This window comes from Diceros bicornis, chromosome 15, assembly GCF_020826845.1.
Source record: "Diceros bicornis minor isolate mBicDic1 chromosome 15, mDicBic1.mat.cur, whole genome shotgun sequence".
NCBI classification, from domain to species: Eukaryota; Metazoa; Chordata; class Mammalia; order Perissodactyla; family Rhinocerotidae; genus Diceros; species Diceros bicornis.
Genome location: NC_080754.1, coordinates 2917594 through 2934231, shown reverse-complemented (window position 1 = coordinate 2934231; position 16638 = coordinate 2917594). Strand labels below are relative to the sequence as shown.

The following is a 16638-nucleotide window of genomic DNA, read 5'->3' as shown; positions in this document are numbered from 1 at the left end:
CCAGATATAGAATAAAATCAGTGGACTTTTTTAAGAAAAAATTCTAAACAGAGAACTTTAATCTTGCAAAGTACTGAATGCCCATCCCATAGAAGTTTAAATACTTTATAGAATTTATTTCATCAAAGTATACAGATGTTGCTGACAGAGTCCTATGGAAGACCATAATTATTTTGTTCCTTATTTTTCTAAATACTTTTTTCATCGTATTATAAAAATAAATATATATGATTAATAAATTTAATCTGTTTTACATCTGTTCTTATTTAATATATATTCGAAGACAGGTAAATATGGAAATTTCATATTTCCTCTAAATGTATCTGGGTTTGTGTAAATGTATCAAGCAAACTGCAGACAGTCTATGAGTGAGGCACGGCCATGCGGGTGAGGGCTGGAAAATGCTGCTAGCCATTTCTGACACACTTACTTAACAAGTGAGGGATTTCCCACTTTTTTCTTTTATAGCATACTTTAAGGAATACTTTAAAGACTCTTCCTTCTAGCTCTATACATTTTTTTTGAAATGAGAAAAATTTAGCTGTGGTAGGCAAAAATCAGGAGATAAATCAGCAAAAGAAAATATGTGGAAGGGTCTGATCTAATGGGACAATTGACAAATCTTAAAATAATGAAAAAAGAGAAAGTGAGGCTCATTTAATAGCAAGAAAGCTACTATCACCCAAAAATATAATTTAAGTAGGAATTTGAGCATGTAGGTAGGGCACCTTTATTTCTGAGATCAAATAAAAACGGATTTATTAAATCAGTATTTTTAGACAACCTACTCTTTTTTTTTCCTAACATATTCTCCCTACTTTTCCACCTAGCATACTAGTCATTTTTTTAGTTTCACAGGGAACAGCTGATTTTATAAACGAATTTGTTCATAAGACAGCACTATTTTGATAAGCTGACTCAGCTTAATTCACTGAAAAATATATTTGTCTTTTTTTTGTAGCCTCTGAGAAGATTATGACAACACACCTTAGCTGTGTCCACGTTTTCATGTTACTATATTAGGCATCCAGGTCCACACACAATTTATATATGCTTGTGTGTCAAATCTGTTTATATCCTCTTTGGAGTATGCAATGGCATACTTGTCTCTTGGAAGGTTTGGAAAACAGCTCAGCATGTTCATGTAACTTATTTTTACGAAAAAACATAAAATTCTTAAACTTGCAAAATGTACCTATATCAGAGAGTCAGCTAGATGTATTTATTTTCTTAGCCCACCATATAGCTATCATAAAATTCTGTTTAAATTAAATTAATCTTTTTACATTAAATCTCAGGCTATAATCTCAGATCTTTTATTCAAAGCAGTTCCACTGAGAATAACAAATTTTCTCAGTGCTTTGATAATTACTTTTGCAAACTTGCCAAGATGAACCAAGGGAGCAGCCATGGTTTTATCCCACGCTTCACTCTCTGAAAGCCTCTAGAGCAGCGGACTCACTCTTGGTCTTTCAGGGGTGCCCTTCATCAGGCAGTGGAGAAATAGACTATAGTTAGTAAAAAATGAGAGCAGAAAGTCTCTCAACTACCACCTACTGTGAAATATGTATGATACTATAAACTTAGTTAAAAAAAATAGACAAATCCCGCCTTAGAAGATTTGAAAGCCCAGTATGTTTCTCCCTCTCCCTCCCCAATAACCCCTTCTCACCATAGTCACACCCGACAAGAATTCACTACATGAAATCATTGGTCATTTCTGCAAATCTAATTTCTGCAAATCTAACATCAGGCATCAACAGTTCAACTTTTATGAAATAAAGTAACAATACGACCCATAGAGGTGAATATAAAAAATAAATATTCATGTCAATTTGGAAGCTAGCTGATCACAAAACATGAAAGAAACGTCAACTATCTCTTTTTCATCTACCGTCAAACTCTAAATACATCATGAAGGAAGCCACATCCGGGCAAATTCCTCTTGGCTAAGTCCGTGAACACTTCCCAAGAACTTCGGACAAAGTTACCATCCGTGCTGAGTTATTTACCATCGTGTAGTGCTACTTGCAGTGGGCCAGGGTTTCATTTGCAGGTTATTCAGGGAGGAGCTATGAAGTATGATTTTAAAATCCAGGTTGGAAGCAGAAACAAAGAGTGTGCTCATAGTCTGGACAGGAGACTGCAGTTTGTGAAGTGATGTTCGGAGAATCAGAAGAGAGAGCAGTAGAGAGGATATCTTTCATTTTAGAAATGCTGAGGCACGGAACACAGATGCTTTTAGTCCTTTCATACATGAAATCCCTTCTCCTGTATATGCATCATGTGTAAACGTAAAGTCTGTATACTGCTGACTATTCGTCTCTGGTGTCCAATGAGGATGACTCCAATTCTTCTAACGTCACTGAGAGACAGAGAGAGTGTGAACATTTAGATCTGGTAAGTACGAAAGAGACGAAATGAACACTTAGATATTGTAAATATGTACCAAGTCAGACTTGCTCTATGAATTTGCCAAAAATTGTATAGCTGGTAATGAGAGTTTAAGCAGAGATATAAATGAACATCAAGAGTCTGTTACTTTTTTCTTCTTCTTGGTGCCAGAAAATATATCAAGTTAACCTCAAATTTAAGGTACAAGGAAAAATTTCAAATTCAGGTACCTATGTAATGTTTAGATATTCCATGGACCTAAAGGTTATATAATTTAGGTGATTATATAAATTTCCAACAGTATTGGCAAAATAGCATGTAGGATAGAAGGTATAATATGGATCCCATTTTGAGTTCTCACGGTCTTTCAATAATCTGAAAAAAAACACCATTGTTCTATGTTGAACCATAGGAAATTGCCACTAATATTTTAAAACAATGGGCATTTCATATAGCTTAACCTACTACTTTTAGTATCTAGTCCTTTAAGCACATCTTGAGCATTTTTATTGCACCCAGCAGAGGAAAATCTTTGAGACAGTGAAAAAATGCCCAACCATTATAACATAGAGAAGGAGCTCTGAAATGACATGATTACAGTTACTGCACTTGATGAAGGCAACAGGAATTGATTATGCAAGATTATTATAGGTGTGTCACAAATAATTTGCCCAGGAAAACTATGTTGACGTAAAATCTACGATGTGAACAAGAGTAGTACGCATTTTGGAAAACATTTATTTTTTTTTAAATAGCTATTTGAATTAAATATATTCTTTCAAAGAATAGTAGTTAAAAGTATAATGTCCAGTTTTCACTAGTCAGAAATGGTGAGGAAAGAAGTGGAAATGCCATAATAGCCTTAGGAGAGGTGGTTTAACCACGGGGTTCTTGATATGGTATTTGAATTTATAATCTCCTGAGCAGAACACCTGAAGACAGTAATAGCCCTAGTACCACTTACTCGATGCTCATTCTTGAAATCAGGTCAAAAGTGGTAAACCCTGCGGCCATGAAGTTATTCTTATATTGCCCCATCTTTATAGAATCCAGCCAGTCACCAACTGTGACAAACAAAGGATACTCAGGAACTTCACCAGGGGACTCGGGCATTCTGCAAGAAAAAAAACCATTGAGCTCATTTAAAAGCCAGATAAAGCAAAAAATACCCAACTTTCTTTTTTCCTTTTACAATATTCTTACATCTGATGCTTTCATCCTCCATTTAAAAATATTTTAAATTTCCTATCATATTCAAATCAGCCTCTTTTATCTGGTCAGGTTCACTTGTTGGTTTCTTTTGTCTTTTTCTGCTTTTCGTCACTACTGGATCTTATACTTCATATGTCCTCAGAAAACTCGCATCTTGCTAACTTCTCTTTACTTTTTTCTCTTGCATAAGATTGTCTTTTCAAACCTGAGGAGCAGCCCCCTCCTTATGCCCACAGGCGGTTCACTTTCTCACCCGCCACTGTGCCTACGCCCTTTTGCCGTTGTGTTGTCACATTTCCGATGACAGTGCCTTCTCCTCTTCATTGATAGAGCCTCCATTTATTCCTTCTCAAACATTCAACGAGTGTATTATTTATTATAAAGGAATTTCTGCTGTCATAAAGCTAAAGTGAATGAGCTCTATGAAGAAGATTTACACACATCCAAGCGGAGGACAACACAGCCCAAAGCCCGGATATCCATAAGGCACCAAACAAAGCGAGATCCACCAGAAAAAGGAGCCCGGCACCAGTGAGTCTGAAAGTAAGTGACACGGAAATCTGTACTTGTGTTCCTGAGATCTGATGCAAAGGGCATTTCAGTTGGGGATATTTTTACAGTTTTAATAAAGAAGTATTATTTTGGAAAGCCTAGTGGATGTGTGTGTGTATACATACATTCATACATACATATATATACACAAAATAGTTTTATATAAGCTAAAGTCAGAGACAATAAAAATGGAATTAACCTTAGAAATTATAGTAAAAACACTTCAGAATTGTGTATTTAAGCCTTTCTGGCAATAAATGGTATTATTCTCCTTATATATATACATGAAAATTAATGTTAAATATATTTTATATGGTTTTAAGAAATACTTGGTAGTAAAAGTGCTTTTATAGTAATAAGTATATTAGCCCTCTGGGATAAATATATCACTTAAAAAATTATTAGGTCTAGAGTTCATAATAAATAGTAAAGCAGTAACAATTTTTTTTTATGTTTAGTGTTTGAGCCAAATCAGTATTTTCTAAGTAATGAAAAACTTTCCCATTAGACATGAACAACTGAATTATTTTTATTAAAATATTGAAGGTTAATCCAACTTTCATTTACTTTGCTTTTAATTTTTTAGAGTTAAAGAATCCATAGAGACTTAACTAGAGCCATGTTTTTTTTTTTTTTTTTTTTAGATTAGCCCTGATCTAACATCTGTTGCCAATCCTCCTCTTTTTGCTGAGGAAGACTGGCCCTGGGCTAACATCCATACCCATCTTCCTCTACTTTCTATGGGACGCTGCCACAGCATGGCTTGATAAGCGGTGCGTAGGTCTGTGCCGGGATCTGAACACTCCAACCCCAGGCCTCTGAAGTGGAGCGTGTGAACTTAACCACTATGCCACTGGGCCAGCCCCTAGAACCATAGTTTTTACCACTATGCCGCTGGGCCGGACCCTAGAACCATAGTTTTTAACATTCGTACTTGGGATATTTCATCATAATGTTTTTACATTCATATTTGAACTATTTCAGCTTTAACTAGAAACTGATAGTAGAGGAGCACATCTGATTAAACCACATGAAATAAGAATTCCTCCACTGTGAAGCAGAATGGCATACGCACGCAATATAACCCTGGGATTGTTCTGTTAACAACTTACGGGAGTGGGAGTTAGGGTCCCAGGTCAGTGCACAGGTGACAACTGAAAACCTCTAATAATCGAAATTACCCTTAAAAATATCCTTTAAGTTCCACTTAAATCAGCAGGACCTGGGTCTTCAGGACAAAAGCCAGAGGTGTTCTGCATGGCCACACACGTTGCACACTGTGCGGCTCCCGCAGACTCTGAGACGGCCCTTGAACTGTTCAGGGCAGAGTCCCTGCTAATGGCCCAGAATTCATTTCTTAGGTTTTTCTTGGATTGCAACCTTGATTTCCCTTTTTCTAAACTGGAGTCCAGTGGGGATGGGAGTGTAGAGAGATGATGGGGGAAACCCAGGGGTTTTTGCTCTTTATATGTAACTGGAATTTGCATAAACTAAATGCTTGTGTCTTGTGGCTTCACTGTAGTCCATGTTGAGTCTGGTTACCCTTGACAGTGACAAAGGTCCTTATTACCACTTCTCAATTCTGTTCCCACCTTTCCTGTCTGGAGGCTGGGAAGCCACATTCTCTCCTCCTGTACTGTAAATTGCAATGCTATTGAGTGTGGGCTGCTTCATTCCAACTGATATCAGCAGGATTCATGATTTGACCCTAAATCATGTCATAGCACCTACCAATAAATACTTTAATTGTTGCTATATTTCTTCATTTCTCAGAAGTGTTTATATTAATAAGTATTATCAAAAAAATAAAAATTAATATATAAATACAAAATAATAAAAGTCTCCATGGCAAAGAGTTAATCGTAGCATTTCTCAGAGTCCACACTATTCAAATGTGCAATGTGAATATATAAAAGGATTCAGAATAGCTTCCACATCATTTTCGTAAATTACCTGCCCAGTTTCTATGGAACACACTTTAGGAAATGCTGCTGTAGGAAGTTCATTGAGTCTCAATATCAAAATGACCTGGCTTACCCTCATTGTGTATTAAAATAAAATGACACACGGTAGAACACTGAACGTCTGATTTTTAAACAATGTGGCTCTTCTTTTGGTTACTTGTCAAAGAAGTTTGTTGAAACTGAACAAAATTAATAGACTGTGTTTCAGTGACTTCCCTTCATACCCCTCTGCCACTCCTGATGCACAGACACGGTCACGTGACTTCCTCCTCTCTCCTGAGATAACGCTGGAACAACTCTTGAGCTTTCACAGCTGCCTATAATTGGTGAGTGAATTGTAATTTGCTAATTTTATATCCTTAGTATAGAAAGGTGATGGAAGGGCATTCTGTATACTAAATGACTTAGCCGATTTCTCTGTTGAAAAGCATGCGCTATTTGCTCCCAGAATGTTTCAATACTGTAATTCCCTCTCCCTCCACACATCTCTAGAAACCTAATTACTCTTTGGCCTCTATACGACTGCACTGGCAGTTGACTTAGGAAGGTCAGAGTCCCCTCATTGTTCACAGCCACTGTGCAATAACTTCTTTCACCTTATCTTGTAACGAAGCTGAAAAATGCTGCCATTTTCTGGCTTCGAGGGCTGAGTACCATCACCCTCACATGAATTCTCTGGAATATTACCTAATAAACAATAAATGCCCCTTCTTATCAACCATGTACAATGATAAATTCAGTCTGCTATTTGCTGAGCATGTAGAAATTTCTGCTATTTGGTGATTAGTGGGAGCTGCCCACCTGAGAAATGTCTTTACAGCGAGACCAGCAGCTCACATTAGAGAAAGGACACGTTGTAGAACAGAAGGCCAAGGGTCAGCCGCTGTCACAGCATGGAGCGGGCAGAATTAGGGCTCCAGGATGAATTGTGGTCAGTGAGATCAGAGAAGGGCTGGAGTCCAGCCGGAGGACGAGCGGACCGGGTCTCCGGTGCAGTGAATGCTCGCCCCCCGTACCTCCAAATTCGAGAAAACGGCAGCACTGATGGAGCCCCGGGCTTATTCTAGTGAGCCCTCGAGCTCACAGTAGAACTAGTCTTAATTTAGAAAGCTCTTAGATAGGTTATCAATGGGTATCAAAACTGCCATTGAAAAGCAAGAAGGTTTTTATCCTCAAAAGTTTTCCACGTTTCATATTCATCATGTAAATATAATAGTAATAGATCCATTAAAAATGATCTGAGAAAGGTTATACTTTGAGAAACACTACTGCAGGTAAGATCATGTTTTAACATGAAACTATCACATGTTTAAAGGCCCTCCTCCTCTTGCCCCTACTCACACTTTTTTCCTGGCTCCTACATTTATATATGGTTAGCGGAACTGTACAATAGAGTCCATTCTATTTCATATTGCCCTTATTTCACATATTTATGAATATTTTCCATGTTTCAACAGTCTTCATAACTACTATTCAAATAAGTGTATAATATTCTATATGTTGATGCTTAATAACTAGTTAATTCCCTGAAGCTAGACGCTTAGATTGCTAATGACATTCTTTTATTGTAGAAGATTATGCAATGTCAGAGCATGTATTTTTTTTTTTTGCTTCAGTTAAATTACTTCCTCTGGAAACATCTATATGAAAGAATTCTTTTTTTTAAAGAGTAAGTTAAAACTCCCTAATGGCAGGAACCATATCTCACTCATCTTTCTATTTTCTCAAGGCGTTAGCAGAATGCTGAAAGCATTACAGGAACTCTTTAAATAAGTGATGATTTAGACTTGAATATTCTTTACAGAAAAGTTTGGTCCATGACATAATGACTGGTTCATGATGAATAATCTATTTTCATTTAATTCCATTAAATGGAAGACTAAGTGCCTATTGACGTAACGGTCAATCTATCGACAAACGTGCTGCTTATCTAACTTGTTCCTTGCATTGTGAAAACGTTGGCTTATCTCTGTCTTTATAGGTTTCAGGGTGGAGGAAGAGGCAGTTATAGGTGGAGTGGGGTAACACAGGGTCAGGACACCACCACAGGTCACATGGTCTGTGGGACCACCACAGCAGCACTCACCTTACTCAGAATCACTGCTTGTACGTGAGTTTCTCATCTCATGACTCAGGGCCTAAACTTCACACTAGTTAATCCATAAATCAACCTCCTAACACACACACTGCCTACCTAACCTTTGAAAGAAGAGTTTATTTCATCAGATAAAAAAGAAAACATTGCCCCTTTTACAATTAGGCCTAGTAGTCAACTTGAGCGCAAGCTTAATTATTAAAGTATTTTGATATTCTTTAAAAATTTTAAAGTGTCATCTTATTCAAAATGCTATAACATCCAAAATGCATAGAAACATCTTATGTATCTTGTGACTATTTCATGCTTGTGGGCATCTCTTTGTTCCAAACAACTCGACTCTCCAAAGGGTTGAATTGGGAGCATGAATTATTTTTTCAGTAAGTCTTTAGGTTTTTTATTGATATGATTATTTAATTCTCATAATAAGGCTGACAACTGGTAGAAAGTATGCAGGAATAAAATTTAAAGCAAGTTTTAGAATTACAAATGTGATTGACCATTAGGAGGGATAGATGCAGAGGAGGAATAATACTGTTTTAAAGTCTCCCATAATTCTGAGTACCCAGCGCATGGTCCTTACGGCCAGAGTAATAGATCAGTAAACCTCAAGGAGAGCCTATCTTTGTAAGGAAATAATATGGGGACGGAAATAGATTTCATGTCACATGCCAACTACAATTCACTGGCAGTGATTGTCATGTGTGGTCTTGAAAGGAGACGGAGGCCACAGTGGGCTCAGCGGGAAAGAGTGATTGTGATGTCTCCGCCACAAGGAGAAGGAGCAGAGCACGTGTTTGCCAACACTGGAAAAGTTTAACCTACAAAGATGCCTGAGGGTGTGATTCTGGAACCATGTTGCTGCCATATTTCCCCATTTCTCTGTTTTGTTGTAGTTATCACTTTCTCTTTCCAAGTAGCGTTCTTCAAGTGGAGGGGCCCTGGAGGAGGACGTTGAGGGTATATGGACTGTGTGTTTGCTACTCATTCCCGAGACTGAGGGCATATCCTCTACCTCCTTGTCTGTGCTCAGGGGAGCCCAGAATCACAGGCTGTGCCTCACCTTAGATTCTTTTTGGGATCTTAATATACCCCAGCTATGAAGTATGATTAGTCCAGAGAAAATCTATCTGGAAATGTAAACATGTACCTCTCTTCCTATAACCATGTTTCCGAAACGGTGCTGTGTCGGGAAACATCTTGCCATTTTGGGTGATTGTGTACTGTGTACTCGCTCCAACGCCCTTCACAGACAGGTTTCTTGAAAAAACAAATTAGTGTTTTGTACTGCTCTTCTCTCTGACCTCATAATCACTTGTCCTCCATTCCAATCTGCCTTACACAACTTTACTGGAAATGCTCTTGCAAAGGCTGCCATGAAGACCAGAGCACCTTGTTGTTAAATACAAAGGACGCCCTTCACTCCTTCTCTTACTGGAGATCGTGGAGCCTTGGATAGAACTCTCCTTGGAGCTCCCTCCCTTTCTGGCTCCTACCCTGCTATTGTCATTGCTGTCTGGCTCTTCCTTCTCCGTCTCCTCTGGGTGCTCTCCCTCTGTTCATTTCTTAAATCATGGTGTTCTGGAGGGCTGCATGCTTTATAATCTCCGTGGGTTACCTTAACTATGCTGAGCGCTTCAGCTACAACCCATAGGCTGAGGATCTTCAAACTGACCTCTCTAGCCCAGAGCTCTTCACCTGAGGTTCAACCTGTAAACACAATTGCCGATTGCACTTCTCCACTTAGATGCCCCACAGGCGTCTTCAACTCGCGTGCTCTAAACGGTCTCGTTTCTATTCCAAAAACATGTCCTTCCTCCTCTCTTCCTTAGTCGTAACACCATCAGCCAGTTTGTCTAAGAAAGAAACTTGACAAATACCCTTGACTCTTTTCTCTCCTCCTCTCTCCATATTCAACCAATGACCAGGGCAGATTTGTTTTCCTCACCTAATAATAAATCCATTTTCTTATCCTGACTTCAAGCTTAGTCCTATTTCATAAGCCAGGCTCTGATCTTTGCTAGCCTGGACTGCTGCAGACATGACTCTCTGTCTCCTGTCTTATGCCTTGTTTTGTACTTTCAGTCTAAATCAGCCCTACAGTGATCTTTCAGAAATGCAAATGTGATCACACCATTCTCTTGCTTAAAATCTTGAATGGCTGCCCATGGCTTTTATGATAAAACCCAAAGTGCCTTCCCTCCCCCCTCCACCCCTTCCTGCTTTAGGGAAGATGGGGAGAGTAATAGTTTAATCTCTGGCTATTTCATGCTTGGCTTCACTTTACTGAGACTGCCAATTAGTGATTTAGAGGTGAACTCTTCTGTGCTCTGCTGCGAACTGAGGCCTGTCTCGAGTAGTCCTTGAAGAGCCTTCAGCCTTATTGTCACTAAAACCCTGCCCTGACTTGAACCTGTGACCTGAGGTTGAATATCTGTATATCCTGTTGGCTATCCTGAGACAGGAAATTGATCTTTGGAAATGCTTTGTTTATTTCTAAGTCCAATTTGTCCTAAATAAAGAAATATATTTTCGACTTAATATTTTAAATGTGATATTTTCAGACACAGATGATAGTGTTTTTTCTTCTACTCTCTCTCTTCTCATCACAGCTTTTCAGAGAGAGGTGAGCAGATCTCTTCAACTCTCCCGACTTTGATGAAATGGTGGATGAGTGCCTTCATTTTCTTGTCTTGTCATCTGTCTTTCCTGGTTTTAGGAGTGGAAAGTAACAACAGCTGGGTGTGATCATATCAGCAGGAAGCGTCTTTGCTCCTGGCTGACTCTCAAATTGCCCCTGTCTGGCCTGCCATTTCAAATACAGGGACCAAACATGGACTGGATGAGAATATTATATGGCTGCCATCACAGAAATTCCACTTATAAAGGTAAGGAAGGGTCAGTAAATAAAGGAGGTATAAATACCGAAGACCACACTGGAAAAAATAGAAAGTGATTCAAAAAGATTTGATGTAGAGAAAAGAAAGGGGAACTTCTTTTCTTGTGAAAAAAAAAATCCATTTTTTAAAATGTTAATAAATTAGTTTTTTAGCTGATAAATAAAACATGTTTTATGCACATTATTCTAACAGGTTGACAACTAGACGGTTATCAAGGCAAACTTTCTCCTCTCTACCTGTTAGTCTTGTCTACGCCTGAAAGAAATCATGACTGTCAAGGGGGAAAATCAGCATTCTGCATCTTACACCAGGATGTCCTCCACCAGAGTGTGCAGGGCACTGGGACTGCGGATCAGCTTGTCAAGGAAGCTGACGATGTCGGTAAATTTGGGTCTGTGGTTTCTCTCCTTCTGCCAGCAGTGGAGCATCAGCTGGTGCAGAGACGCTGGACAGCCCATGGGAGCCGGGAGTCTGTAACCTTCTTCAATGGACAGGATGACCTAAATGCAAACATGCACAGGTTATTCTCTTACTTTTTGGTATAAAATATACACGTGCTAAGCTATAACTCCTTTTATACAGGAAGGAGACACCAGAATATGGGTCAGCTTGAAACTACCTGAGAGTACAAGAGTCCAAAGAAGGATAAATACAAAAGTTGTAAACAAGAATTGCCAGTATCTCTCTAGCATCTGCCGACACGTTTCTTAGACGTGGTTTACAGAAGGGAGATTAAGTTTCATCACAACGTGAGAAACAGTTCTTGTGTGATTTAGCCAAACCATCTCAAAACCTAATTAGGACACAAGACAGCCAGCCTAAGAGGGATGCATTCAGTGCAAACCACGCAGGACAAATGTTTCAGTAAAACTGTACTCGGGCTGAAGCACGGAGTTCCCGAATCATTTTTTATCCTTTTATGATAACATCAGTGTGCTTTCTTTTTCAGCCATCACTCCTTCTTCCTTCTTTATTGTCTATTTAATCCCCTCTTCCCTTACTCTGGCTTTCCCTAAGTCTCACACTGACGTCATTGTGAAGTCCTCTCATGACTTCTAAGGTTATTTACTCTTTGAAACGCTATCAGTGGCTGCTTAAGGTCACAGAGCAGCAGGAGCGTTCAGCCTGGGCATCCCCTGGGCCAGCTCTCCAGTAGAACCTTCTGTGATGACAGAGTGGTGTCTCTGTCCAGCACGGCAGCCAGTAGTCACAGGTGGCTACTGCGCACTTGAAATGTGACTGGTAGGACTGAGGAACTGAACTTTTAGTTTTAGTTAATTTTAATTAATTGAAACTAAATTTTATATAGGAACATGTGTCAAGTGGCTACTCTACGGGACACTAGGGAAAGGAATCTCTATAAGAAGCCAAAGTTAAGAGTAACAACAAGATGACAGTAAGTATTTTTTTTCTTTGGTACTTAGGAAATCACGCACGAGATAAGGCAGGATGCTCATCTGTTTACTCTATGACCCACTGGGGAGCTTCCTAACAACGCCAGAAAACTGACCCTGACTTTATGGAGCTTATGCTGTAATGAGGTGTTCAGAGGTGTTCATGTCAGCCTTTATTCTCATGTCATCTCTGGGAGAAAGACAAAGGAAACGGTTTATTGCCCCCATTTTTGAGGTGAGAAAACTGAGGAACAGACTAACATTTAAAGGCAGGCACAATTCATCTAACCCCTGCCCTTCCTCAGTAACAGAAACATAAAAATGCAGGTGTGAACAGAAAAGCTCTCTTTGTGTAGCACCACCTGCATGCTTTCTGTAATTTTTTAAAAATAAATCTTATTTTAATTTCTTTTTTAATTGACATTATTTGACATGAGTCTAAAATATCCATAGTTTACGCTGGAGGCAGTTGGGAAAAAGGAGCACAAGCACGCCTTCCGGAACCTCTCGATCACTGAGCGTCAGCTGCTCCAGCAACAGGGGCCTCCTCACAGACCCCTCAGCGTCTTTGTGACCAGAACACCTCACCCTGCCGGGACACTGGCATTTTCCCGTTCATCTGGTATCCCATTATCGAACAGGAATTCTTCTTGTCTGTTTTCTGACTACTTTTGCTACGAACCAGGCTTTGATTTTAAGACATTTTGCAACACATTTTAGTAAACAGGATGTGTGTAAAAATGCTTGTAATGCACCAAAACTATTGTAGGTAGTTTTGAAAAGTAACTAAGAAAAATAGGATAAAATTCCATTACAGAAAGACTTTAAAATCCCACCCTAGGAGAGCCCACTAGTCAATTCACCACAGTCACCTAATCATACATGCACAGAATAAAACATGACAAGTGAGGTGATATTCTGAGGAAAAACTCACTGCCTTTCCTGAGTATCTATCACGTGCAGGTGCTTTACATATCCGTCTTCATTTACTGCTTGAAATAACTCAGTGTGGTAGACAGTATCATCCTCATTCTTAAATGAGAAAATCTAGACTCAGAGAGGTTATGAAACTTGCCTAAATTCACACAGCACAGGTGGCAGAACTGGGATTTGAACTTAGTTCCTTTTAGCTTCCAAACTTTTCCTCTGGCCATCCCCCAGAAATGCTTTTTGGTTTTCATGATATAACGTCTTCCTCTCCAATTTTATATCAATTACATAATTTTTGCAGTGGTTACCACGTTATCGTTTGTCATAGCATCTGCTAATTAGACTTCAGTGTTTTTATTTGGATCTTAAGTTTAATATTCTAGGTAAATCAAAAACGTATTTACTTCACAGTTTGCAAAATGTAATCTCCGGCTGAACATAGTCATTCCTGAATGCTTCTGAGTCCCAGACATTTTTCTATTGCTGCATCCATCACGCTGTTTTGTAATTTTTTCATCTGACTTTCCTCTAAGGCCATACATACTGTAAAGCAGAAATTATTTCTCTATATTTTGCATTCTTATCACTTAGTACAGTGTCTGACACATTAATAAACATTATTGACCTAAACAAAAGCTATTAGAAGAAATTTTTGGATTTGCCTTGATGGAGGGGCAGATTCTTAGAAAACCTGGAGTCTTAAGGTCCCCAAGAAGGATTCAAAGCACAAGTGTGACAGCATTTGAAGTCCTCTCTGAAGGAGATGTTAATAAAAGATTGGTGCATCAAGCAGCCTTGTCCAAAACAATCTCATGACCTCACGCTGATTTGCCTGGACAAAGAGCTGGGTGAGAAGGGGGCTTGCTCCTCTCTGAGAGGGGGACTGGACCCAAACTCAGCTTCCTGTAAGACCAGTGGCTTCTTCCTCCTGTCCAGAGGGGTCGCTGTTTCCAGTGACCCGACATCCTTACCTGTGGGGAGCTGACTTTCCCCATCTCCATTTTACAGACAAGAACTTAAACACACAGAGGTTTAACTTGTCCAAGATCACACACCTGAAAATTCTGTCTTCAAAGATAGACAGAGAGAGATTTAAGCAATATGATTCACAAAAATGGTTAAAAGATACAACATCTTTCTAACAGATATTTTATTTATTCATCCAAACATATATTAAGCACTTAAAATGTCTCCTCTTGAGCATACTATGTATAAGGGAGAACACGATGAGTAAGAAACACCTCTGTCTTTAGGAAGCGTACAAGCTGGTGGAGGAGACTGAGGAGTATGGATGTGGGAAGCACCACCTGGAACAGGGATCATGTGGAAGGAGACCTAACCCAGCCCGGGAAGGTGCTCAGAGGACGTGAGCCAAATCCTGAAGGATGTCAGAAGGTAGCAGGTCAACTAGACGGGTTGAAGAGAGGAGACGTGAGCTGATCAGGGAACGAAAGTAGATTCCTGCAGCTGGAAGAGTCTTCAACGAGAGGAATGGTGAGATTTGAGGCTGGAAGCTTAAGTAAAAATTATATTCCTTGAGATCACGAATGGATTTGTATGCTATGAACAGACTTTCTGCAAAGGGGAAAAGGATTTTAGCAAGTAAATTGCTCTTCTGGCTGCAGTGCACAGAGTGAGGGGAGGGGCATGGTGGCCAGGTGAGAGGCTCGCATGACCCAGGACAGAGATCAGGGCGGCCTCAGTGGAGGCAGTGGCCGTGGTGTACAAGAAGTGGACTGATGTGACAGGAATACAGGACGGGGCGAGATTACATGTGGCCGGAGATGGAGGAGAAACGAAGAACTTCTAGGATTTTGACTCTGTTACCTGGTAAAGAGAGAGACAGGAGGACACAGGAGGAGAAGCAGTTTTGGGGCTGGAGCGATGATGAGTCAACTTTCTATGAGCTCTCCGATTTCAGATTCAAGTAACATGTATAACTTTGAGAGCTTATTAACCACCAAGCTCTGGGCTAGGCATTTTCACATAGCTTACTTTATTTAGGTCTCAAAATACCTTATGACGTGAGTACGATTATACATATTGTATAGGTAAGAAAACTGAAGCTCAAACTGATGAACAGATTGGGTCAACATCACATAGCTAGTAATTCCTCAAAGAATGGACCACTAGTATCCTCCTGGTAGCTCTGAATCACGGCAGTGGACGGGAAAGCTTGTCCTGAGTCTTGAGCCCCACTCTTGACTCGTTCCTGGAGTTGGATCTTGAGGCCTCTGTTAACGCTCTCACACACCTTCCCCCTGTGCCATGACTGCGCCTGCAGCAGCACCAGCTCAGCTTCCTCTCAGACTTCCGTATCCATCACCTATAGGACACACCACTTCATAAGGCGCCACACAGCGGCCTTGGGTCTATTTTGTTCAAAACATACCCTGATCCTCCTTTGGGATTTCTGTCCTTTGCAAAGGGTACCACTCTTCTTTCAGTGACCCAAGTCAGAGATCAGGGAGTCATTTGGGCCTCTGCCTTCCCCCATGCTCAAAATCAAGTCATGCTGATTCTATCACCTTCCTATATTTTAAATCTGCTCCATTTTTAATCCTCTCTTCAAATGATTTATGTCTCATTGTGATCACTGCATCAGCCTCCTAACTAGTCTTCCTGTCTCCACCATCCTCCTCCCGTCCTCTCCCACAGTGCACGCAGAGCAATCCTGCTGACGGCTACCATGCTCAGGGTGCTCTCACGCCTGAAATTCTGCCGTGGCTCACCACGAGCCTGGTCTCAGTCCTCACCTCTGGCCACTGCGGGACACTCGCGGCCTCTCAGCCGGGTGACCTGAGCGCCTCAACACCGCGACTGCTTCTTTTTTCCTATGTTTCAAGCATCTGGCCAGCGCCTTGTCAAGCCCAAGGATGGAGCTCCAGCCGTCCTACACATGATCTACAAAGGCTGTGTTGTAGGGGCAGCTTGAGAAAGCCTTTATCTTCATAAACTGTCTTCTGTGAGAAGTTTTGTTTTATTCCTCAGTTAAGGACTGACAGGGAGGCAGGAGCACGTAGGGTGCTTTGTCTGAAAGACTAATTGAGGTGGTTGTTTTAGGATGTGAAGAGGTGATAATTAATGGGAGACAATTCTGTACCAGTTTGGTTTTATGACAGTTGTAGGCTGTCATCCTTTGGAGAAGAGTTATACAAGGTCATACCCTCATTTAAAAATGTAAGAAGAAAATTAAA

General features: G+C 40.1%; 1 protein-coding gene and 1 long non-coding RNA gene across 2 annotated transcripts in view; one reads left to right on the top strand and one right to left on the bottom strand.

The window, feature by feature from the left end:
• Positions 1 to 1282: 1282 nt before the first annotated feature.
• EPHA6 (EPH receptor A6) overlaps positions 1283 to 16638 on the bottom strand; it is a 784796-nt gene continuing 769440 nt past the window's right edge. Inside the window, 3 exon segments of the mRNA XM_058555640.1 lie at positions 1283 to 2365; positions 3359 to 3508; positions 11424 to 11617. Coding sequence (XP_058411623.1) covers positions 2251 to 2365; positions 3359 to 3508; positions 11424 to 11617 — 459 coding nt within the window. The 3' untranslated portion in view covers positions 1283 to 2250.
• Positions 3992 to 11089, top strand: LOC131414645 (uncharacterized). Its single transcript, XR_009222207.1, has 3 exons — positions 3992 to 4149; positions 6319 to 6448; positions 10937 to 11089. It is a non-coding gene; the product is annotated as an uncharacterized LOC131414645 (long non-coding RNA).